The 27,051-nt window shown below is 35.5% G+C and overlaps 1 protein-coding gene across 2 annotated transcripts in view; it reads right to left on the bottom strand.

The window, feature by feature from the left end:
* Positions 1–27,051, bottom strand: part of PGM2L1 (phosphoglucomutase 2 like 1) — a 71,597-nt gene that overhangs the window by 9,503 nt on the left and 35,043 nt on the right. For both annotated transcript variants that reach the window (XR_004351192.1, XM_032641545.1), the window contains exons 2-12: positions 20,648–20,815; positions 18,327–18,433; positions 17,527–17,611; positions 14,034–14,117; positions 7,595–7,788; positions 6,552–6,741; positions 5,906–6,003; positions 5,019–5,199; positions 3,191–3,284; positions 2,733–2,862; positions 2,311–2,500 (exon numbers count right to left, since the gene is read on the bottom strand). Coding sequence is in view for 1 of the 2 variants with exons in the window: in XM_032641545.1 (XP_032497436.1) it covers positions 2,311–2,500; positions 2,733–2,862; positions 3,191–3,284; positions 5,019–5,199; positions 5,906–6,003; positions 6,552–6,741; positions 7,595–7,788; positions 14,034–14,117; positions 17,527–17,611; positions 18,327–18,433; positions 20,648–20,815 (1,521 nt within the window). In the remaining variant the exon portion in view is untranslated. The remainder of the gene's footprint in view (positions 1–2,310; positions 2,501–2,732; positions 2,863–3,190; positions 3,285–5,018; positions 5,200–5,905; positions 6,004–6,551; positions 6,742–7,594; positions 7,789–14,033; positions 14,118–17,526; positions 17,612–18,326; positions 18,434–20,647; positions 20,816–27,051) is intronic.

Below are 27,051 nucleotides of genomic sequence, written 5' to 3'. Positions count from 1 at the left end.
CCATCATCTCTCATCTGCATTACTGAAACAGCGTACTAACTGATCTCCCTGCCTGGAAGTCTGCCCCTCTCTAACCCACTCACTGCACAGGCCATTCTTCTTTGCACTCCACACTACAGCTGTAGAGAATTCCTTGTGGTTCTTTGAAAGAAAACATGCCTTCTCACCTCCAGACATAGCACTTGCCGCTCCCTTTGCCTGAAACATCCTCTGTTCCTCCCACATCTGGATAACTCCTACCCAGACTCTAGGACTCAGCTCACAGAAGTCCTCTGCAAAGCCTTCTGTAAGCCCCTCAAATCTGAGTAAGGGTCTTTCCTATGCTCTTCCATGGCACCCTTATGTACCCCCAGTAGCCCTTATCATTTTGTAAAGTAACCACTGTTTACTTGACCATTTCCCCACTAGACTCCTGAGTGTAGAAACAGTGTCTTTGTCATTACTGTATTGCCAGTGTGCCTGTGCCTGTAGCAAAGAAGGGTTTTTTTTTTTTTTTTTTTTTTTATGCTGTACGCGGGCCTCTCACTGTTGTGGCTTCTCCCGTTGCGGAGCACAGGCTCCGGACGCGCAGGCTCAGCGGCCATGGCTCACGGGCCCAGCCGCTCCGCGGCATGTGGGATCCTCCCCGACCGGGGCACGAACCCACGTCCCCTGCATCGGCAGGCGGACTCGCAACCACTGCGCCACCAGGGAAGCCCAAAAGGAGGGTTTTAATAAATGCCTGTTGAACACACAGTTAATGCCAATCTGAAGTTGGAGAAGAAAGAACTCAGGAAGTCTTTGACAGTCACTGTGTGTGACCTTAGGGGATTAACAAATATCTACACTATGAGTCTTACAAAACTGTTGTAAGCATCAGTGGAGAATAGATAGGAAAGCACTTTGAATAACAAATATAAACTTTAAAGGGATTCAAGAGGAAAAAAGCAACACACCAAGAACTATTCTAACCACAGCAACATTAGAGAAATAAAAAGAAGCAAAAAATTTGGTTCTTTTCAATAGTTTACGAAGACAGAAAAATAGATACACACATATGTGCACACAGAATGACAACTGAGAACCAATTTTTGTTGACTGGATGAAAATACACAAAGGGAATATGGGTAGTATTCTACATAAAAGGCTTGCAGATTTCCCAAAATATATTATGCGCCTAGAAGCTTGAGACAACATCAGAAATTATAAATACAAATTTAGGCTAATAATTGCAATCATAACAATAACAAAATAAATATCATCAGCAATCTATAGGGCTTTTAAATATTAGTTGAGCACCCACTATGTAGGCAGGAGCTTTGACAGGCATAAAGCTATATTAGAAATGGATCTGCCATGAACAAGACAATGATAACATAAGACAGAAAGTGATAAATGACAAGAGGAAGGCACAATATATAATGAAACCTCAGGAGGACGATATCGGATTATGGGACCTGGAGGGTATGTGGAGGAGGTGACATCTGCATGAAGTCTTAAAACGGCTAAAGTGTGGATATGCAGCAGTAGGAAGAAAAGGTAGACTGAGGAAAAAGCCTGAGCAAAAATAGAAAAAAAATTTTTAATGTATATATGTAAGAAACTGTAAGTTATTCCATTTGGCTGGAGGTATAGGGAATAAAGTTGAAAAAGGAAGTTAAAACTAGAAAGATGAATAGCTTTGAAATTATAAGCATTTATTTATTTTTAGGTGCTAAGATGATTAGGTAAAACATTAAAATTTTTTTAAATTTTAATTAAAAAAATTTTTATTAGATTCTTTTCCATTATACGTTATTACAAGATATTGAGTATAGTTCCCTGTGCTATACAGTAGGTCCTTTTTGGTGATCTATTTTATATATAGTAGTGTATATATTTTAATTCCAGACTCCTAATTAATCCCTCCCCCACTTCCCCTTTCATAACCAAAAGTTTGTTTTCTATGTCTGTGAGTCTGCTTCTGTTTTGTAATATGCTCATTTGCATAATTTTTTTAGATTCCACATGTAAGTGATATCATATGATAAAATTATGGGCTTTTAGACTTTATTTTCAACATTATTTAGCATCATCACACCTTTCCCCTCCCTCCCTTTCTCTTTCTGTCTCTCTCATTCTCCTTCCCGCTCCCCACCCACAAGGGTAGCATACACTTGGGGGAGTGATGAGGACAGGATGGGAGTCAGAGCCAGTTGGTGAACTTACAACTGCTCTGGAGAAAAACAATGGACCCTAGTTTTAAGAAACTCACAGGCTTGACCTTCAACTATTTTACTGTAGTATGAATTATTACAAATTGTTGAAAATTAAAAAAAAATAGGTACTTACTGATTTCTTATTAGGCTGGCTGCTATCATATCCAGTGGTAACATCTCGTATATGCAATATAGCAAATGTCCCACAAAACTTTGGGTATTCTTTTGGAGAATCAAAATTGCGAAGCCTTTCAAATATACTTTTGATGGTAGTTGGATCATAACACAAGAAATACGAAGTTTTTGAAATATGATAACCATATCTGCACAGAGATTTAAAGTGTTAAAATCAGATTTCAACTCACTCTTTCGAAAAGTATGTATTAAAGATAAGCCTATTACAGTGTTATGTAGAAAGTGGCAGTCCTTAATGCAGACAATTTTAGTACTTTTTAAAAAGGAATGACTATTCCTCAGAAATAAATTTAGAAGGTTAAAAGTAGCACCAAAAAAATAAAAAAATTAGAATGCCAAATTCCTAATAGTAGAACTTACTTTTCATAAACCTTAATCAGTTGTTGTTTCAATGTTATATTCATGGTTTCCAGGTAAGATGCCATCTCAGCAACAACAACGGCTGCACTCACCCCATCCTTATCCAAAACTGAAGTTCCACACAGAAAACCTAAGAATTAAAAACATCTTTAAAAAGAAGGAAAACATAAGCCTATATATAATTTCAATAGTTTTACATTTCTTCAGAAGGACGAATGAATTTAAAAGCCTAGTAATAAATGAAACCCACCGATACTGAAGGTATTTAGGGGACCTTTAAGGTCTTTTTTTTTTTTTTTTCCTGACGAGAAATGTATCTACACATTTCGGAGTTCACGGTGGTTTCTTTTTAACTCAAAATGCAAAACCAGATGACAAAAAATCCTCTGTACAGAATTAACTATATTTTAAAAAATGCTCTCATTCAAATTTCAAATATTTTAATATTTACTACATACCAATAGACTCTTCAAATGCAAAAAGGACTTCTTTCCCATTTTCCAGGAGGTCTTTTATCCTACTTCCAATCCATTTAAAACCTGGTAACGTTTCCTGAAATGCAGAGGAGGCTATTCTAGTTAAGTGACTCTCTCATAAAAATACATATTAGAGAAACGCCTGTCACTAAATGCACATAACACTTCCATAGTGATCTTCTGTTATGGTCTTCACCACAAAGATTTATATAGTGGTAAACATATAGTCATAAAGGGCATGGATACACACACTGTTGTGACTGATGACCTACCATTTTATCGAGCACAGAAATAGGTGATGTAATCCACCAAATATAATCCAATAAGTGGTGATGCATATAGTCACAAAGTAACATAAATACACACATTATTATGATCATCTGCTATTTATCAAGCACTGTAACAGGTGCTTTACATTATTATCTTTTTTAATGCTCACAAAAACTCTGTTGCTGAAACAGAGGCTCAGAGGTTCAGTAAATTTGCCCAAGATTACACCGCATATAAGAGATCGAGCCAGGATTCAATTACACGGCTTCTTAGAAATTGTCCTTTAAGCTGTATTATAGTCACTAATATAAAAGTGCCTATGAAGGTTGTAATTTAGTCCATCTGAGTAATCAAAGGCATTAAAGCTTTTTAATGATACACTTTTAACATTATCACAACATATACTTGAACCAGGTGTACTTTTACCATAACAGCATGGCCCAAATAAAACCATCAAAAAGTGACTAAGTCCTTCTTTGGAAGTTAGATTTGAGGACTTTTCATCTGATGAGCTACTGTTCATTTTAAAGACATGAACTCTTTTAGAGTCAATAGAAAGCATGTAATACACAGTGACTCTGGAGCTCTCCATTACTAATTTAAGATTTCTCATTCACCTCTCTACCTCCTCACTGGGAAAAAAAAAAAGCCAAAAATCTCTGCAGCGCCCCATCCCCAACAAAAACAAGGAGGCACATTTATAAATAGGTCTTTAGAATCATGTTCTTTTTTCTCTTTTGTGTTCATTATACATTTATCTTCCTACAAGGAAAAGGTTAACATTAGAGTAATTCAGAATTTTAGGTTTGAATAAATTTTCAATTTCTTCTGTTTTGCTATTTGTACTTTAGAAAGCCAGAGACTGGAAGTTCTATTTCATTAAGGAAGGTTCAATTTTCTTTTAGTTAGCCAATTAGTGTTAAGACCTGTAGCTTGATTGTGGCTCAAGAAAAATGCCCAGAGGTGACTTTTTCACTGATATTTGGCAAAGTTGGCAGAGGAAAAGTAACTTAATTGGCATCAGTCCCAGTAGCTATAAAAGTGGTCAGTTTAACTGCCCGAGGCTCACAAAGGTTAATGATCTGTGCTGAGAGAGAGTCATTATTTGTTTTTTGGATGTAGAATCACTGGGTCTTAATTTGCAATCTAGGAGAGTATTTAAAGTTTCTTAAGACTGAACTTGAAGAGCCTAAACATGCAGTCAATGACACCTACAATTTTTTGGAGTGGAGTTTATGTGATTGATGAGGTCACTCGGAGCCAGATTTTCTCAGTATGAAAGCCAGATACTGTTGTATGGAATAGTAAACATTAAAGCAATTTTTAAAGAACGTCCTATCTTAGTTTCAGAAACTCACATACAGGATGAATTTGGCTCAAGGTTACTAAACAATCAAAAAGATTAAGAAAGTGTTAACAGAATTAGAAAAAAAGCGGGAATTAGAAATGAAATCAATAAAAGTCAGTTTTGGTGGGAAGATGGCTTTAATTTATAGAGATAGGTTTAGAAAAGGAGCACAGAGATATTATCTATTCTTACTTCAAAGTGAAATCCTTCTTTTAGTGCAATTGCCTTCAAAATTTTGGAAGAGACTGTGGTGGCTAACATATAAATGTTCTTCACATCAGCATTTCTTGATTTATTTTTCTTCCAGCAATCAAACATCCACCACCCAAACAAAGCTGCCAATTCATTCCCTGTGAAAACTTTCCAATCACCACTGTAGAGAGAATGAAAATTCAAGTCAAGACCTTTATAACTTCTCATTAAAACTCCTTGACCCCAGGACCTACAAATTACCATCATTCACACAGGAAAACCCAAAAACGACTGTATGGGATTTTTGAGAAAACATTTACTACTACTTCTCTAACTGACCAGGGAGAGCTTAGGGTAGGAATGGCAGCAAAGTACTTTGAAAAATTATTATGCTGTTACTTTTATTTCCTTACTTAATGAGAAATATGTTATAATATGATGTCCTCTTTATGGAAAGACATTTGTCACCACATTATAATGGCAAAAATACACAGCAACCAAAAGGACCATGATTAGGAAATGATTACACTGATAAAGCAATCTGTTGGGATACTATGCCAGTTTAAAAATGAATATTTTAAACAATATTTAAGGACAGAGAAAAATGCTCACAGTACAATATTAAGTGGAAATAATCAAGATACAAAACTATATATAGTATGATTACAATTTTATAAAAAACAAATATATCTTAAATATTTGAATAGAGAAAACATAGGAAGGAAATGTCAGAATATCAACCTAGGTGGTTATCTCTGGATAGTACGCTTACGGGAGATTTGTTGTCTTATTTTTTTTTTTATTATTTCCAATGAGCCTATAAGACTTAAAATCAAAAACTATTTTTCAAAGTTTAAGCTTTTAATCAAATAAGACGTTCTACTTACTTCTCCTGAAGTTCTGCCACTGCCAGTCGGTCTGCATCAGGATCTGTGGCTAGCACTATCCGGGCATTTTCTTTCTCTGCCAGTCTCAAAGAAAGTTCCTGAAATGGTGATCCAAAAAGCTGGATTGCATTGAAGATGTTAAATTCAATGTAATATTCCTAAATGTAGGCACTATGTTAGTGATATGAATTCTAGAAGGAACATAGTTTGGCTAAATTGTTTTTTTTACTTTATTTTACTGAAGTATAGTTGATTTACAATGCTGCATTGATTTCTGCTGTACAGCAAAGTGATTCAGTTATACATATATATACATTCATTTTCATATTCTTTTCCATTATGGTTTATCACAGGATATTGAATATAGTCCCCTGTGCTATACAATAGAACCTTGTTGTTTATCCATTCTATATATAATAGTCTGCATCTGCTAATCTAGTTTGGCTAAATTTAAAATAAGCCTAGAAGTAGGGATATCCACCATAGAGATTTCAAACAAAACAGAATATATGGCTCTAATATAATTTAAAAGATGTAAACTAAAGTGGTTTTTGCTTTTGTAAGTAATCTTTGAATTGTCAAAGAGTTCTGGCTATATGATAAAGTTTAATACACTAATAATAATTTAAATATAGAAAAAATATACCAGCACAGATTCCCCTTCTTCAGGATTTGGGCATTTAACAGTAGAAAAGTCTGGATCAGGATCTTTTTGTTCTGGTACTGGAATTGGAGGCTTAAAACCAAATACTTGAAAAGCCAACTGCACATAGTCATGTCCAACTCCATGAAAAGATGTATGTACAAATTTCAAGGTGGTTTTTGAGTTTAATTCCCTGTAAAGGAAAATATCATTCAGTCCGTATCATAAAACTCACTACTTGTGGTATAATTAAAATAATCTAGAGAAAAAGCTAAAATTTATTTTGCTAGAATAAGGAAAATATACTCAACAAGCCATGATATTTTCTAAAAATAGTGTTAGCTATTTATGGAATAGTTACAGAAATATAGAAATAGGTAAGGAAAAATCACATTTTAGAGGAAATTTCCTTACCTTATATAGAACGAATACATCTATTCAGCTATAATTTTTAACAGCTTTATTGAGAGGTAATTAATATACTATAAATTCATCCATCTATAGTATACAATTGAATGGCTTTCACTATATTCACAGAGTTGTTCAACCATTACCATAATCAATTTTAGAACATTCTCATTACCCACCAAAAAACTCCATACCCCATAGCCACCACACCCTAATCCTCCCATTTTTCCCAGCCATAGGTAGCGCTAAATACACTTTCTTTTTCTATCTCTACAGATTTGCCTACACTGGACATTTCATATCAATGTAACCACACAACATGTGGTCCTTTGTGACTGGCTTACTTCACTTAGCCTATTTTTAAAGTTTATCCATGTTGTAGTATGCAACAGTACTTCATTTCTTTTCACTGCTGAATAATATTTCATGGTATGGATACACTACATTTTATTTATCCATTCATCAGTTAATGAGTATTTGAATGTTTGTGTTATTTCTACTTTTTAACTATTATGAATAGTAGTATTTAGCGATAATTTTAATATAAGGAATAGTCAACACATTTTTATCCCCATTGCTTTCTCTTATTTGTTAATCTTATGCTAAGGTAATATTATCCTATATTCCCACTTGGATACCTGTAAAAACAGATCTTTTTCAGATCTTCCATGTATCTCCTACAAATGTCCTGCAGAGGATCTCTCTTCAGTGGGCTGGTATCCACTAAATTATCATTCCAGGAACCATTCCAGGGTTCCACACATTCTTCTATACATTTCAGAATTTCTTTATCATGAGGAGATGTGATCTGAGCACCGTTTTCCCAATAAACCTAGATGATAGGTAAACACAGCTATAATTACTTGAAATGTTGGCCATATGTTTTCTTAGCTACAGTAGAGATATTTGACTTTAAAAAGAAGCATACCTGGACTTCCCTGGTGGTGTAGCGGTTAAGAATCCGCCTGCCAATGCAGGGGACACGGGTTCAAGCCCTGGTCCGGGAAGATCCCACGTGCCGCGGAGCAACTAAGCCCATGCACAACAACTACTGAGCCTGTGCTCTAGAGCCCGCGAGCCACAACTACTGAGTCCGCGTGCCACAACCACTGAAGCCTGCACACGTTCCACAACAAGTGAGGCCACCGCAATGAGAAGCCCGCGCGTGGCAACAAAGACCCAATGCAGCCAAAAATAAATAAATGTATTAAAAAAAAAAGAAGCATACCAAATTAATCAAGTAGAAAATGTCAACACTGGATTAACTTAATAAATACCTAAGGATACTGATAGTAATGATTCCACAGGGACTTTTCAATAAAATGTTCCAGTATTATTTTCTCATTTAGAAGTACACTTTAATAACAATACAAGTAAAATATAATTGGGGCATCATTATGACAATGCTAAAATATGCATATACCATAATGTACAATCATAATCTTAGATCTATAGCTAAATATATACTAAAGAAGATCTAAGAAACCATGGAGTATCCATGAAACTTGATACTATGAAATTTTAGCATTATAAAATGGTCCTGTTATATGATAAAGAAGAAATTATTTTTCAGCTATAAATTAAAGTAGAATTTATGTCACACTAAATAAAGTCTATTCCAGGAAAGACAGTTAACATGCTAATTATTCCATACACATTTCAGTATATGTATTTTCAGTATTTAATGAAAATACATTTCATTAAGTTGTCAGTTTGTCAAGTAGCCTGATCAATAAGACAGTAGGAACAGTTAACAAAAAAGCAAGAAAATGTATTTCTATAATTCACAGGCTCTCAAGGTTAGAAGGGACTCTGCTTAGGGAATATCTATACCAACTTCTCCCATGTATTTGACAGGAATCCCTTCTACTGCATCCTGAATGAAGGAAAGAAGAATACTTTTGAATATATGCTATGTACAAAACTTTGTACCAAGCAATATGGTAGACTACATGACCTAAAAATTCTCACTCTGTAAACACCTCAAAATGCTAGATAAAGTAGAAAAAGTATTATCTAAAATGTACAGCTTGGCTCATAAGAAGGAAAGGGAAAACTCCAGGCAGTGGGAAAAAAGGAAAGAATGGAAAACCAGAGTGATAAAGCTGTGGGCTGACGCTGTGGCCACCTGGGGTTTGGGAACTGTTCGTTTATCTGGCTCCTGAGTTTTTTTTTTTTTTATATCGTCTCCAGAGTTTTAATGCCCATGTGGAAGGTAGGGAATTGGAACTGAGATGCCCCTCTTAGTGGAAATGTAGAATAGAAAAAGTTCTGCCCACTATTATTGAAAGATGATGAGGAAGCATGTCTGTTTCTTCCTAAGTTCTGGGTGATTAAAAAATTTCAAATCTGAGATCTCAATTGACACAGAAATTGCTCCCAGTCAGTGAAACTCCTGCGTTTCCTGCAGAAATTTAAAAAACAAAACCAAAAATTGCTCTTAAGGGGTGCTCCCACATTCCAAGCAACCAACAAGATTCTGTCCATAGGCCCTGAAAGCTCTTTATGAAAATTTATATAACATGAGAAAAAAACATCTTGGCCTTTCTCCCTGCCTTGTATGTGAATGTGATGCCTAGAGGAACAGCAACACATATAATGGCCATGCTTGAAGAAAAGGCCAAAAAAACTGCAGAAGTGCCAGACCCGACAACGCTGAGCTACAGAACCATGCCAGCAGCCACATACTTCTGGATTTTTTGTTACGTGAGAAAAATAAATTCCTATCAGCTTAAGCCACTTTTGTGGGTTTTCTGAACCTGCAGCCCAAAGTACCCCTACCTGATTTAGTAACAGAAAAATCCATGCCACAAAATATACCCAGGAATAAACTTAAAAAGAAATGCAAAAGATAAAAAATCTTTAAAATGTTACTGAAGGGGCTTCCCTGGTGGCGCAGTGGTTGAGAATCTGCCTGCTAATGCAGGGGACACATGTTTGAGCCCTGGTCTGGGAAGATCCCACATGCGGCAGAGTGACTAGGCCCGTGAGCCACAACTACTGAGCCTGCGCGTCTGGAGCCTGTGCTCCGCAACAAGAGAGGCCGTGATAGTGAGAGGCCAGCGCACTGCGATGGAGAGTGGCCCCCACTTGCCACAACTAGAGGAAGCACTCGCACAGAAACGAAGACCCAACACAGCCAAAAATAAATAAATAAAAAGTAAAAATAAAATGTTACTGAAGGGTCTAAAAGAAGTCTTGGAAGAATAGAAAGATACATTCTGTTCTTGAATAAAGAGACTCAATAATATGACAAAAATATTGAAGCTCCCTAAATTAATGTACAAGTGAAATATGATACCAATAAAAATGTCAAAATAATTTTTCCAGATGGAAAAAAAATACCATAATACCATGCATGGAAAAATATCATAAATAAAGTCAAAAGGCAAATGATAATATGGGGGGAAAATATCTGAAAAACAGATGACCAAGAGCTACTTTGGAGTTCCTACAAATCAACAAGGAAAAGAGCAACTACCCAAGAAAAAAATGGGCAAAACCTTAAACAGACTTTTCAGGAAAGGGAACACAAATATCATATAAATGCATGAAAAGAAGCTCAACCTTACTCATGAGACAGGTACAGATTAAACATAACATTTCCACATATCTGATTGGCAAAGATGAAAAAGTTTGATAATACAGTAATGTACCGTGGGGGATAAAGACCTTCATATTGGTGGTGAGAGTATCAACTAGAACCACTACCTTGAATAGAGAATGACAAATTTTATTTCATAGTCCCTTTGACTCAGAAGTTTCACATCTAGAAATTTATTTTATAGCTCAGCAGGGCCACAGAAATATAATGTGAGCCACAATGCAAGTCATATTTACATTACATTCTTTTATTGTATTAACTGTCCGAAATCTGGTGTGTATTTTACACTTACAGCACATCTCAATTCAGACTAGTCATATTTTAAGTGTTCGGTAGCCATAGGTAGCTGGTGGCTGTCAGCTTGGACAGTGCAGCTATAGATAAGAATAAAAACAATAGGTAACATTTATTATTTACTGGAGCCAGACACAATACTAAGCATTTTTCATGCACTATCTCCCTTAATCCTTACTCTCACCCTATGATGCTGGTTCTATTATTATTCTCAGTTTGTAGATGGAGAAACTAAAGCACAGAGAAATTAAGTAACTTGCCTTAGGTTACAAAGCTTCTGAGTGGCAGAGATAGGTTTCAAACCCACCCCATAATTCTCTTTTTTTTTTTTTTTTTTTTGCGGTACGCGGGCCTCTCACTGTTGTGGCCTCTCCCGTTGTGGAGCAGAGGCTCCTGACGCGCAGGCTCAGCGGCCATGGCTCACAGGCCCAGCCGCTCCATGGCATGGGGGATCTTCCAGGACCGGGGCACGAACCCGTGTCCCCTGCATCGGCAGGCGGACTCTCAACCACTGCGCCATCAGGGAAGCCCCACCCCATAATTCTCTTAACTGCTATTCCATATTGACTCTGTAAGTCTACTTGTACATATGAACAAAGATGTATGTAGAATAACATTCACTGTAGCACTGTTTCTAAGCAGCAGATCAGAAACAAATGAAATATTCATCAACAGAGGACTGGTTAAATAAATTACAACTCATCTATATAGATTTTTAAAGATGAATGAGGCAAACCTATCTATCTATAGATGGACTGATGTAGAAAATGATCTCTAAGGCTGTTTCACACTGTTGTGTGAAAAAACCAAGGTGCAGGACACTATATATAGTGCCCTGCCATTTATGGGAAAAAAAAAAAGAGGAGTGACCTATACGTGATTGGTCATGATTACACGTGCATAGACTCTCTGGAAGGAAACCAAAGCCAGAAACAGTATTTGCTTCTGAAAAGGGATACTAGGGGAAGAGGGTGGGAGAAATACTCCTTATTGTTTAACTTTTTACACTGGTTTAACTTCCATACTTTTTACCTTGTGCTTATATTGAATACTTTAAGAAAACAAATCTTTGAGGGTCTACTATGTGACAAGTATGTTCAATAGCAGTAAATATCAAAACAACGTCCCTCCACCCATGAGCTTATATTGGGGAATGGGGTGGGGACAGTCAAACAAACAAGTCAATAAACAAACAAGATAATTCATTGTAAAGAAAGCAGGTAATTACAGATAGTGATAAGTTTTGTGAAGGAAATAAGATGAAGAGAAGGTCACTGAGGGAAGCCACTTCAGATAAGGTGGCCAGGGAAGGTCTCTTCACGAAAACAACATCTGGGCAGGAGCCTGAAGGATGAAAATAAGCAAATCTGCAAGATTTGGGGAAGAGAAATCCAAGCAGAGGAACAAACAAAAGCCTCAGAGTGGGAAAAGGGTTTGGTATACTGAAGGAGCTGGAGGAATGGAAAGGAGCCGCAGTGTAACTGGGACGTACTGAGCACAGGAGAAGAATGAATGAAACAAGGTGGAAGAGGCAGGCAGGAGACAGTCCTGTAAGCCCCAAGGTAAGCAGTTTGGGTTTAGCAGGAAAGTTAACATGGCCTGTTTACATTTTAAAAGATCATCTGGCTGCTTGGTGAAGAATGGACTGCAGGGGAGAAAAATGGAAGCAGGGAAGAGACCAGCTAAGATGCTGTAGTTCAGGCAAAGACAACAGTGGTTTAGAACAGTGAAGGTAGAAGGTACTGGCAGAAGTGTATTCTACATATATGTGGATGTATATGTAGATACATATGTATCTCAAATTATACATACATATACATTTGGATGTATATATAAAATTTGTAGAACCTGTTAGTAAATTAATGTCAGGAGTAATCAAGAATGAATTTTGGTTTTTGTTTAGGTGGGTGGTAGTGTGAATTTACAGAGATGGGTAAGACTGGGGGAGGAACACATTTGGGTGTATATGTGGCAGGTCTGGGGGGAATCAAGACCACTGTTTCAGAGACACTAATTTTGAGATGTCCGTTAGGCATCCCAGCAGATATTAAGTTGGCAGCTGGATTCAGGAGTCTGTTGCTCAGAGGAGAGATCTGGGTTCTTAGCTCTCTTTGACAGTTGACCTCTCCCCCCTTGCAACTCCCTTACCTCTTTCGTTTTTATCATACCAGCCTCTTCCGGTCTTTGTCCTATCTCCAGCTCCTCTTCTTTCTCCCTTCACTTGAAGCTGATATTCCCTAGGGTTCCATTCTTGACCTCTTTTGCTAACCTACACTGTCTCTGGGCTGCTCATCCAAATAAAGAATTTGCAAATATTCTTATATGCTCTAATACAATATGTACGGTGATCCCCAAATCTGTAACTTCAGTGCAGATTTCTCCCCTGAGCAACAGATCTACTTATTCAACTGCCTACAGGTCATTGCTGCCTGTTTGACCCATAAATCCCTCAGACGTAATTATGTCCAAAATTAATTAATTATGATTCTTCCCTGCCTCTATAAATGGTAACACTACCCATTTAGCTGGCCAGGGCCAAAATCTTAGATTAGGATTAAGTACTTTTCCCCAGTAAAACAGAGCTTAGTGTGCCTGGAGTCTCCCTACACAAGATGAAAAAAGAATATAAGATCATGGACTCGTCGGCTAGGAGCCCCAAACACTGGTTCAATACTGCGCCATATCTTCTGTTTGCCCCTCCAGAGCCACTCTTCACCCTTCCCCACCCTGCTTTCTGCCATGAAGCCTGACACATCAAATAGATCCTGTGGCCAATAGGGAGTCCCAGCAGAAGGTTGGAGGGAGAGGAGAATGAGGTCAAGATACAATTCCTCCGGCTCTCTTCCATCAAACTCCCATTTATTCTTTAAGTTCTTGGTACAAAATGCCTTTATTTCTGAAATGGTAGAGAGGGTGGATTTCGGATGGGTTGGGGAAATCAAAGGCAGTTAAGATATCAGAAGTAAAAAGACCATTGAAGAGACTTTTGTAATAGTACATATTGAAACGTAATAAGGGCCATTAGGGATACACTTTCTTTGAGGGGTAGCCTCAATGTTTTTATCTTTCTGTTCCCAATGTCTAACCCTGCTCCTCACTGTAGAAAATATATTCAGTACATATTATTTAAATAAAATAAGAACTATGAAATGACCAAAGATGAGGAGTCCAAGGTTTACCTTGTATCCATTGTCTTCTTTGCGGTTGTGAGATGCAGTAATCATCACACCTGCAACTGCTTTGAGCTCCTGGACTGCGTATGGCTGAAAAAACAATAACAATAAATATTTGTTTCTTAGCTACTCATACATTTGACATAAGAATAACTTTGATTAAATAACTGGAAAAGACATTAAGATATAAATAGCCTAAAACCTCAATAATCAACTCCAGGTTCCTTGGGTGGGATATAACTAAAGCCATCTAAATATTAGGTCATCAATAACCACCTAACTGTTAGACTGAATGGTTTTGTTCCCCCTCTAGTCTCATTTAACTTAGTCCTATAATTATTTTGTTCATTTAACAAATATTTAACAAACACCTATTATATGCCAGATACTCCACAAGACTCTGGAGATATGAGAGGGGAATATAATCATAAAATATTAGACCTGGAAGTAAATTTAAGAAATCATCTAATGTATCATATTTTACACACTGTATACTGTTTATCCAACATTATATAATCATAAGGGAGAATATATAAGAGAAGAACTTAGGTCTCTTGCCTTCCAATTTGAAGATATTTACATATACTCTGTGGCCTCTATAGCGTATAAAGGTCAATTTACCATCTCTCCCAAAGTTAATTCCCAGGTTGAATTTCCCTTTTTCTTTGCAGATATTATTTATTTGCCTAAGACGTTCCCCATATTCCTTCTACCATCACATCTAACTTCTCTCCTCCTGGCCATGGGCGGGTGGACACGTGACCCTGATCTGACTAGAGTAACCTATTCCCTTGATGATTTAACTCAGAGATTGGCTCACAACCCAAGCCTGGTCAGAGTCTTTCTCTAAGATGTCTCTGCTATAGGTAGTCAAGGAAGATTGCCTTTTGACTCAAAGACATGGTAATAAAGGGTGCTAAAAATAACTTCCCTAGCAGCTAGAGCAAATCTACCTGCAATAAGACAGGAAGGCCAACACATAGTTACAGCTGGAAATGGTAACCCAGTGGCAGACTCCTACATAAAATTTCTACATTTCTGGGCCCTCCCTGGTTTCTGTCATTCGTTAGAGCTAATTGTTTAGAAATTCCTTCAGTTCTTTGAGCCACTCCGTATATTTCCAATAAATCACTAGTAACAGTTTATAGAGACATTATCTAATGGTCAAACATTTGGTAAAACTTGTCCACAAAATCATGTGAACCTGGCATTTTTATTTTGAGAAGATAAATAAAAACCAGTTCAATTTCTTTAGTGGTTATAGGTCTATTCAGGTTTTCTATTTCTTATCAGTTTTGATGTATTAGTTATTCTAGAAAATTGGCCAATTCTCCTAAGTTTCACATTTATTTGCACTGTTATTCAGAATATTGTGATTTTCTTAATAGCTATGTATTTATTATTCACTCTTTTACTTTCTTTGTCTTTTTTTTCTTCAGCACCCTTGCCAAAAGGCTTTGTCTATTTTATTGTCTCTTCAGAGAGCCAACTCTTGCTTTTGTTGATACACTCTTTTCTTTATTTTCTATTTAATTGATTTTTCCTCATATCTTTATTACTTTTATTTCATTTGGATTTATTCTGTTTTGGTTCTAACATACTAAGTTAAAGTCTTAGCTCGTTATTCTAAAAATTTTTTTCCTAATATATTCATTAAGACTATAAATTTCCCCTTAAGTAGGGCTTTAGCTATATCCCATAGTTTTTGCTATTTATTGTTTTCATTGTTGCTCAGTTTTAAATACAGACAGTCCTTGCTTTGCAAAGTTCCAGTATACATGAATTTCTGATACCATATTTTAGTTAAATAATACCAGTCTCCCAACAACATGCTCAAATTTTAGTTACCATGCTACACTGCGAGTAACTGCATCAAGTACAAACCTGGCTGCTAGCTCTTCAGTCTGAAATAACTATGTATATAAGAGATCCATCATGATTAATAACCAATCATGTCATCAAGTCTGTCAGTGATTGGTCACTGTGCATCTGTTAGTCAGCTCTCTCACAGACAGCAAAGCATGTAGCTGTGTTGCCTCATCTCCCAGTGATATACCCATGTGACAATTTTGCAAAAATGGACAACTGAAAGAAGGAACTGGCCAACAAAGATGAAAGTGCAGCAAAGAAACAAAAGTGATAACAGTGGAAGTGACATTTGAATCGACCATAAATGGAGTTATAGAAGAAATAACCGGGAATGTTGACACTGCTGTCATTCAAGAGACTCTAGATGTGCAACCAGGTGAGCTTAGTGAAGGTGAATGTATGGATATCAATGAAGGATGTGGTTGTGATGAAAGGGATGAAGCTGTCCCAGAGGGAGTGACACTGGTCAAAAAAGGAATTCTCAGAGACATTTTATGATACTGAAAGTACAAACGATAGGGAATTCCCTGACGGTCCAGTGGTTGGGACTCCACGCTTTCACTACCGAGGGCCTGGGTTCAATCCCTGGTTGGGGAGCTGAGATCCCACAAGCCGCACAGCACAGCCAAAAAAAGAAAGAAAGAAAGTACAAAAGATAAAATGTGGGAAGCTGATCCAGACTTAGAAAGAAGTGTGATAATTCAGCAAGGCATAGAGAAGATGCTTACTCATACTGTTAAGTCATATGACAAGAAGCAAGCACTGGTCACAGTCCTGATACATTGTATTACAAAGAAATAAAACACTAAAGTGTTTTACCACTTCTAACGTTTTAAATTACAGAGTAGCAAATAAATATTAGTTTATTACTTTTTTCTTTTCTGTGTACATTTTTAATCAAGAGAAAAGGTATATTTAAGGTTTTGACAAAAAAATTTTAAAGGTCACAGAACAATCGTAATTTCCCCCATTGATAACTAACATTGCTTTGCATGGTTTTAGCTTACACAGTTATCTTTACAGTCCTGCACTACCATGCAAAGCAAGGATGGCTATAGTTTCTAATCTTCATTATATCTTCCTTAATCCATAAATTACTTACGAATGTGTTTTTAAAATTCCAAACATATGGGGATTTGTGGGTTTCTTTATTTTAAATCTTATTGCATTGGGGTCCAGGGCTATGGCTTAATAAGCAATTATCTTGTATTTGTGAGATTTCCTTTGTGACCCTATTTGGTAAGAATGAGTATCCTACCATCACTGAATACAGGGTTTACACACAGACACACACACACACACACGATTAAGCACGCTAATTGTGTGTTTAAATCTATCCGTAATAATTTTTGCAGGCCTGATAAATCAGTTTCTGAAAGAAGAGTATTAAAATATCCCGCCATGACTGTGGATTTGTCATCTTGTTATAGATCAGATTCTTAGGTGGTTCGACACATGCTTGTTGAATGAAAATAAATTCAGCGCAAAATTGGTTTTCTTTAGGTCCTTCGTATCACTTAATACAGAACTATATGCATGACAAAGATTTAAATCCTGCTTGATTTAAGAAATCTTTTCAAGAGCAATCTTTTCAATCTTTTCTGTACAATCAGTGATACAACACACTTACTACAAAAGGCGTAGGAACATATCTTGAAAAAAGGTACACAGGAACATCTTTGGCCAGTAAGACTGCAGCAGTGAGTTTAGCAAGCCTAAAAAAAAGAGATTTCACTTGGTCCTTAGCTTTACATACTTTTTGAAAACCAACCTCCCATAAAATAAATGCATTACAATTATTCTGAATATACAGTAGCATAATACAACCGATTCTTATAATCACTAGTTATTTAAGATTCATGCTCCAACTTTAAAATGTTAAATGAGATTTTTTTGAAAAGGAGTAACAAGGAACAGAATTGACATTTAAATTTCTTCCTTTTTTCTCATTCATCTTCTGATGGCTCTTTTAATAAGAAATAAAACACGCAAAAGCAAAAAACATGGAAGAAAGTGAAACCAGAGACTTTGATAAACACAATATGCCTATTTACCCCGTGAAGAAAAAGTATCACTATATCATGATTATCTATGTGTGAAAATACCCTAAAACTAATCAAATAGGACTATAATGAGAGAATGCAAGTTACATAATCCTCCTACCCAGTGCCTCTGCCAAAATATTAAAAATCATCACACAGTCTATGTCATTCTAAACACTAACTCTAAACATTTAGAAATTTACTCCTTTCTGTAAAAACCAAAGGTTATCTTTGAAATGCTTCTATTTCAGCTCTAAAATAAACATTAGCATGTGATCACATTTTTTTTGGACAGCTTCCTGTTTCAGAAATCCTACAACTGGGCATAACATTTTTTTCAAGGTTTTATTCCAATCCAGCTTAATCTCTGAAACAATTAACACTGTACCTCTGGCTGCTGCAGCTGCTGGTTACTTGACCCCGGGTGTCGTACCCCACGACAAAACCTCTTTGCTTGAAGTTTGAGAAACATCTCTCAAGGTATTTGTACATCCCCTGAAGCAGATAAACACAGAAAATTAGTTCCTGACTAATGCCTGCATTTTCTACAACTTAAGGGCTATTCTTTTTATGTGTGGTGTGCAGCTTATTGGCTCTCAGGGAACTGGCTTCCTCCTTTTGCCCATGGTTACCAATGGGAGAAGAACAATGTTCAGTCCTCGAATGTGAGATGATAAACACCTAGTTCCTGGAGTTTCAGACACGTTTAATACCACAGAAATATCAATTAAGTAACTTAAATCCAATATGATACATAAAACATTAGGGGAAAAAAAGATGGGACATGAGAGTCAGAATGCTAAAAAAAAAAAAAAAAAAAAACTTGTTAGAAGAGCCAAAAGAAATTGTTTCTTGCCTTAAGGCTCTAAAGAACAAAATTTTGACCATGTTAGGCCTTGCTAAATCATAAGATTGAAACTAACCAGAAGATTTGATCTAATTTATGACACAAATATTTAAAAGCAGCAACATAAACCTTCATTAGAACATTTCTTAATGTGGCTGATCCCATTCTTTAGTTTTAAAATCTCACAGAAAGAAAATCTCATAAACGAGGAAAATTTGCAGTCAAGGGTGACAAAAAAATGAAATGAAGTACTTAATATTGAAAATATCACAATAATAAGCCAAAACACCATTTTTATGAATAATTTGCTAACTCTAATAAACACTTCCGTCCGTAAAAATAACACTTCATATTGCTACAGTCCTTTTAAAACTACTTTCTCGGATGTTGCCACATTTAATCCTCACGACAACCCCCAAAAGAAAGAAATGAAGATACCAGTTCTATTTTTGTCTCTGTCTTTCAACATTTCTTCCAAAAAAGAGGAAACAAAATAAGATTGAAGCTCCATTTAATGACTTACCCAAAGCCATTCATTCAACCAAAACTATGTTATACTGATTTATTGAAGACCTACTATGTGGCAGGGACTACTAAGTAACTATGTGGCAGCACCAGAGGAGACCCCAGTGACTTCTGGACCCTTCTTTCATGGTTCTTTCAAGTATAATTATTCTTCCTAACCTACTCCCTATGCGTGAGTGTGTGCCCAAGCATGCATGCAATATAGCCCAAATTGACTAGTTTCACCAACTTATTTATTTCTAATGATGATACTATCCTAAAACCTCACAGAATCTCATTCTATGGTGTAAAAATCCATCTTCTCATATCCATACATAGGTTCTGAAAAAAACTAGGGTTTAAGAATTAGATTCCATCTGGCTTTTCCACTTCAAATAATGGAATCTCAACTCCTGTAAAAATTTGCACTTCTGTAGAAATTGATTTTCAAACACCTCCTCCACTCCTTTTTCTGAAGTCAAGGAATCTTCAGTTAAAATGAAAGCTTATAAGGAAGCCCAACATACAAAAAAGATCGAACTGAAGCGTTTCTGGACAAAGAAAAGGGGATGGGGGCAGGAGGAGGCAAGTATCCTACCTATTCAGTCATCTTGTCATCCTTTGTTCCTGATCCCCTGCATTAGCCCCTGGATTTAGAGAATTCCCTCAGAATAAGGGTAAAGGTGATTTACTGTTTGGCAGTATCAATTAGAATTAGATCTACTGAGCAATTCTCTAGTTCAGAACTATTTTTAGTATATGCTAAATGCATTTTGGCCTCAAAAGTGGAGCTCCTTGAAACACTAAGGATGATTCACTGGAAAGAAAAGTAATCTGTTTCTAGAATAAGTTGCATAAAAATGGGGAGAAATAAAACAAATTGTATCATATCAACACTGTCTTAACTCTCAAAGTATATGGAAAACCATGTTAAAAGTAAATATTTTCAACTAAATTTTCCAAATACTCTGGTTAATCTTTACCAATGGCCATATGCCAAAATGAGCAATCACCTTCTTTCTATCTAAATTTGTTTCTTTGTATTAAATGGAAATGTCAATATCCATTTCCTGGTTTCAAATGCAAAGTAACATTGTCAAGAAGTTGACAATGGCAACCAAAATAACTCAATAAAAAAGTCAGTCTGTGACTCTAAAGATACATAAATGACCTCTAAGATCAGTCTTGTGCAAGACCAAAGGTCAGAATTTATTCTACATTTTTTATTTACAAGAGAGTATCTTGCTGGATATAAAGCTTTTTTTGTTTTTGTTCTTTTTTTTTTAAGAAAAGAAACTAATTTATAAAGCAAAAAATAGAGTGATAAAAGTACACATATTATAATTTATAATACTTACCTGTGTTGATTGTATTACTGTAAGATCATTAATATAGCAAAATCCTGCCCCCATAGCAGAACGAAGTCCTGCAGTCCCGAAAGTCATTCGGCAACAAAGTCTATCTCGCAGCTCCTTGTTCATCCCATTCCTTAACAGATTTTCAATTTGCTCTTTTGTCTTGGGATTCTATAAAAAAGATGTATTAAAACTTAACAGGATCACAAGTAGAGTCCTAATATGAAGCCCTTCTGAGGAAGCAATAAGTATTATTCATACATAACAAGGTTCTACGTTGACGACTACAAATTCCACAGTGCTACTTATTAATATTAGTATGCATAATAAAAAAACACCTGCCATTTATTGAGTCCCCAAAGAGGCCAGACCCTATTGAGTGTGATTTATATATCTCTAATTGTCATATTTTTAAAATAATATATTCAAGAATTTTTTTTAACAAATTGACAAGAGCTATGGATCCAAAATAAACCTCGTAGTCAAAAATGATATCAATTAAAGTCTATGTTAAGTTTTAAAAGAAATATGGAAGCTATTAGATAAATGCCATCAAAACATGCCTACTAAATACTTCCTAAACATCTGTAATTCAAAATGGCCAGATAAGCCTTACTGCTCTTTAAAGTCACAGAAAACCGTTCAATTTATCTACAGCAAAAGTTGACCATGAAAAGGTCTTAAGTGTTAAATGTGGACTTGGTTAAGAGTGGGAATGAAAATTCAGTCCAAATTTGGCTTGTGAAGCAAGACATGCCAAAGTCTTTATTTTAGGGTTCGTATTTCATTAGCACATACTTCAACTTATTTTCATAAAGCTCAGGGTGCCTATAACTGAAAACAGTGCTTCACAAATGAGTAACAAGTTTTGAATAGAAATGCAATTACAATGAGAATAAAACTTAAATGGAATTTTCCAGTATTTTCTTTTTTAGGAGAAAGAGTCAAATAATAAGAAAATAAGGTAAAGCATAACTTCTCTCTTCCATACCATACGTAATATGGATTTAGTCCAGACTAACTGCATAGATTGTCTACATCTACAGTCTATATAATGACAATGAATATTCAGAATGATAAACCAAGGCACTTGAAAGATGCTAAATGTTAGAGTATATTTGTACTTGTAAAGAAATAAAATCATATTAATATATAATTTAAACAAAAAGGTATTCTGGGGATAGTGGAAACTAAAGCAACCAGAGGACATGCCACAAACTAATGAGAAGCCATGGAAATTTTGATCAACTGAAATTGTAATCTGCTTAAACTAGATGGATGTTAAAAAAAATGTGTATATATACACACACACACATACACACACACATATATATATAGAGAGAGAGAGAGAGAGAGAGCGCACCTTGACTCAGGGAGTCTATTTCATAAATGGCACAAACTAACAAATATAGAGCCTACATTAAAATATGAATAGCTATTAAGAGAAAAATCTAAACAATAAGATTTTCTGGGCTACTATATATTATTCCAATGTCTAAGATATCGCCAGATTTGATACAGAGGTCAGAGACTTGAAGAGAGTTAACATTTAAAAATAGGTTATAAGAAAGACAAAAATTGAAAAGACTGAAAAACTTCAGTACTATAGAGGGTACAAGGCAGTGTCATACAGTTAGTTACATTGAAATTGGGAGTCTTTTCAGAGTGATTTTTCAGCAATTATCAATATTTAAACTGCATATGCCTTTTGGCCCATAGATTTCTCTGTCCACAGTAATACCTTCACATGAACAAGATTCATTCATACAAGAATATTCACTGCAGTATCTTACTGGTAGTAGTATTATTACCATCGTATTGAGATTAAGAGATAAGAGATTAAGATTTAGAGAAGGAGCCTTGTAACACTGAGCTAATATTGGAGGTCTAGACAGGATTTGAATCCAGGTTGGTCTGGCTCTAAAGCCTATACCATCTCACTATAAACAAAATAATTATGTAGGGCAGGTTAATAATGCTTCTAATAATAATTTAACTCCAGCTACAAAGTAAAAAATATTCCTTTTTATTACAGCTATATAAATATAAAAGTGATCCACCAGACATGAATGCTATTAGGTTACTGAGTATACTTCCTAATATTTATTGCACAGCTATTAGAGTAGGGCCTAAAAATTCTATTTTCTGTTATACATCACAGCCAGTTCTAACCTAATTCCTGGTTCTGAAAAAGCCTGTAAATTGGAGAAAAATAAAAATGGGTAAAGAATCATGATGCATTAGAAATAAGCAAATCTTTATGGTAAAAAGAGCTAAGTGACTAGGTGACAGTCATTTGAAATCTACTTTAAAGTCAGATTCCTCTACTATTTCATAGCTAGACATTAAGTTAGATGTTGATGTTCCAAACATTTAAAAATGTAATTAAAAGTCTATCTATGTAGCCATGATTATCATATATTTTCCATTTGGATGATGAAATTACATTTGTATTTTGCTGTTAAAATCTTCAAATAACCATGATTTTTATAAACTATAATATATGAAGATTCTCAAGAATTACAAAATTATTTTAAAAATACTATTTCCGGGCTTCCCCGGTGGTGCAGTGGTTAAGAATCTGCCTGCCAATGCAGGGGACACAGGTTCAAGCCCTGGTCTGGGAAGATCCCACATGCTGCAGAGCAACTAAACCCATGTGCCACAGCTACTGAGCCTGAGCTCTAGAGCCCACGAGCCATAACTACGGAGCCCACGTGCCACAACTACTGAAGTATGTGCGCCTAGAGCCCGTGCTCCGCAATAAGAGAAGCCACCACAATGAGAAGCCCATGCACTGCAATGAAGAGCTGCCCCTGCTCGCTGCAACTAGAAAAAGCCTGCACGCAGCAACAAAGACCCAACACAGCCAAAACTAAATAAATAAATAAATTTATTTAAAAAAAATACTATTTCCACAAGGAACTAAGATATATTAAATGAAAAGGAAGGAAAAGCAGAAGAGTATATAAGGTGTTTAAATTTGTATAAAAAGATGTATATGTATACTTATGTATAATTCTAGAAATACTCCATGCAAATATAAGACACTACAAATAGTGATTATCTATGATGGGAAAATCAGGGGAAAATGCTGAGGTAGAAAGGATTATTTTTATTGTACAGTCTTGGTTCTAATGGGCTATTTTATGTACGTATTACTTATTTTATGGTAAAAATTATATAGATATCCATGGAGGCTGAGAAAAACTACTACTTGTGTATCTACATGAATACTTTTTACCTCACAAACTACTCTCTTTTTCCTACGCACAGAAAGCTATTAAGAAGATCTGAATCTATAAAACATATATTGGCACTTTCTCAAATACAAATTATTGTTTTCTTTCTAAGTGTGCGCTCTTATTTACAATTCACTCATTACTTGAGAATAGGAGAAGCCTTATCAGCAAAAAAAGAAAATTGTTCAGCTGTTAAAAAAAAAAAAGCACCTCTAAAATTAAAATGTAAGTCAGTAGGAAAGTTGATTTACATACTTCTTAGAAATGTACTTATTGACCTACTATATAAAATGAAAATTAATTATTTAGAAAGTAAATGTAACCAATCTGAACTAAATTTGCTCTTAACTAGCATATTTTAGAATCCTAATAATTTTAGTACCCTAAAAAAGTAACCCTGAAGAAAATCCAAAGAGATTTTAGTGACTACTAGCATGTTCTATACTTCATCGGAAATGAAGCTGGTTGTTTAGTATGAATCAGTAAGCTAAAGAATACAGAATTAAAGCCATGCATTATTTTCAAATTTTACCTGTATACCAAAAATTTTCCTTTGGTTCTAATCATATGGATTGCTGCAACTTTATACGGCTGAACTGAAGACAAGAAAGTGTCTTCTTACATAATACTGTGTGGAGGTTTGTTTTTTTTTTTTCCATATTGTAGGTCCATAAGGCCCAAATTCAAAGAAAACATGAAAGAACTGATTTACAAAAAAGGCAACACTTTAAATATATAGAAGTGCCTCTTCTAACAAACTTAACTTCTTAAAGACTTTCATAACTGTGAAGAAAGCTCACATCAGCCTCAAATCACGCCAACTCTGCCTGCCATGAAATGAAAGTATTAGCGTTTACTTATGAAGGCTCATTTTGGACTCACCCAAGCTTTTCTGAACCTATTCTGTTAATAATTAGGGGGCTTCTGTATTATTTATGCATAACAAATATAAATGTGTATAAAAGTATATAAAAAAGTACGTAATCGTCATTAAATAAAACAAATCAAGTTTGCCAATGAGGAATTCACCTGTAAATCTTCTTTCCTACTACTTTCATAAACCTAGTATTTTTATAATTCTTATACAGTTTGAATCTCTATTAATATTCTACTACTAAACCTAACAGCTTAAAAGCAATCTAAAATATGAATCTCATTGTTTAGAAGATTAGAACAGATCTAAAAGAACATAACATACATTAACAATTCCAAATCTTAATATTTTTAAACATCTAAAGAGGAGACAACATATAAAATTGATTTTTTAGTAACTCAAATATATCTAAAATTATAAATCTGTAACACTTTTAAATGCTTCTGAGATGGGTGTCTAAACAATAAATATCAGTTTTATATTAACTACAGAGAAAAAAAATTCAAGTATATTTCTAGACAGAAGTTAAAACAGGAAACTGCAATCTGAAAATCTGAAGGGTGAATGCAACTGACATTTACTTCTGAGGGTCAGCCAGCTTGGAGATCCAAGTCTAGAGTCCTGAAGCAGAACATGTTTTCCAAACCAGATGCTTCCTGAGTCCAAAATACACTCTCTTAAAACAAAAAATTTTTTTCCCTTTAAAAGAATTTTGGTGTAATTCTAAATTTAATTTCTCCATCTTTAAAAAAATTGTAGAAATTAGCATAAGCTAAATTGGCTTAGATAAAACACTTGAATGACTATACTTGTCATATAAAGTGAGATTTACTTAATAATAATTGGTTTAATAAAAGTTGAATAATAATCACTGAGTGAACATAAAAATCATATCCAGGAAATAAAGATGCTAACTACTCCAAAAGTAGAAAATAAGCTTTAAAATAAAATACATTGAGGGCAGAGAGCAGAAGCAAGAAGAACTACAATCCTGCAGCATGTGCAACAAAAACCACATTCACAGAAAGACAGACAAGATAAAAAGGCAGAGGGCTATGTACCAGATGAAGGAACAAGATAAAACCCCAGAATAACAACTAAATGAAGTGGAGATAGGCAACCTTCCAGAAAAAGAATTCAGAATAATGATAGTGAAGATGATCCAGGACCTCAGAAAAAGAATGGAGGCAAAGATCAAGAAGATGCAAGAAATGTTCAACAAAGACCTAGAAGAATAAAGAACAAACAAACAGAGATGAACAATACAATAACTGAAATGAAAACTATACTAGAAGGAATCAATAGCAGAATAACTGAGGCAGAAGAATGGATAAGTGACCTGGAAGACAGAATGGTGGAATTCACTGCTGCAGAACAGAATAAAGAAAAAGAATGAAAAGAAATGAAGACAGCCTAAGAGACCTCTGGGACAACATTAAACACAACAACATTTGCATTATAGGGGTCCCAGAAGAGGAAGAGAGAGAGAAAGGACCCGAGAAAGTATTTGAAGAGATTATAGTCGAAAACTTCCCTAACATGGGAAATGAAATAGCCACCCAAGTCCAGGAAGCACAGAGAGTCCCATACAGGATAAACCCAAGGAGAAACACGCTGAGACACAAAGTAATCAAATTGGAAAAAATTAAAGACACAGAAAAATTATTGGAAGCAGCAAGGGAAAAATGACAAATAACATACAAGGTTAACAGCTGATTTCTCAGGAGAAACTCTACAAACCAGAAGGGAGTGGCATGACATAAAGTGATGAAAGGGAAGAACCTACAACCAAGATTACTCTACCCCGCAAGAATCTCATTCAGATTCGATGGAGAAATCAAAAGCTTTACAGACAAGCAAAAGCTAAGAGAATTCAGCACCACCAAACGAGCTTTACAACAAATGCTAAAGGAACTTCTCTAAGTGGGAAACACAAGAGAAGAAAAGGACCTACAAAAACAAACCCAAAACAATTAAGAAAATGGTCATAGGAACATACGTATTAATAATTACCTTAAATGTGAATGGATTAAATGCTCCAACCAAAAGACACAGGCTCACTGAATGGATACAAAAACAAGACCCATCTATATGCTGTCTACAAGAGACCCACTTCAGACCTAGGGACACATATAGACTGAAAGTGAGGGGATGGAAAAAGATGTTCCATGCAAATGGAAATCAAAGGAAAGCTGGAGTAGCAATACTCATATCAGATAAAACAGACTTTAAAATAAAGAATGTTACAAGAGACAAGGGAGGACACTACATAATGATCAACGGATCAATCC

The sequence above is a fragment of the Phocoena sinus genome, chromosome 8, assembly GCF_008692025.1.
Source record: "Phocoena sinus isolate mPhoSin1 chromosome 8, mPhoSin1.pri, whole genome shotgun sequence".
NCBI lineage: Eukaryota > Metazoa > Chordata > Mammalia > Artiodactyla > Phocoenidae > Phocoena > Phocoena sinus.
This window is presented reverse-complemented; position numbering and strand designations above follow the sequence as displayed.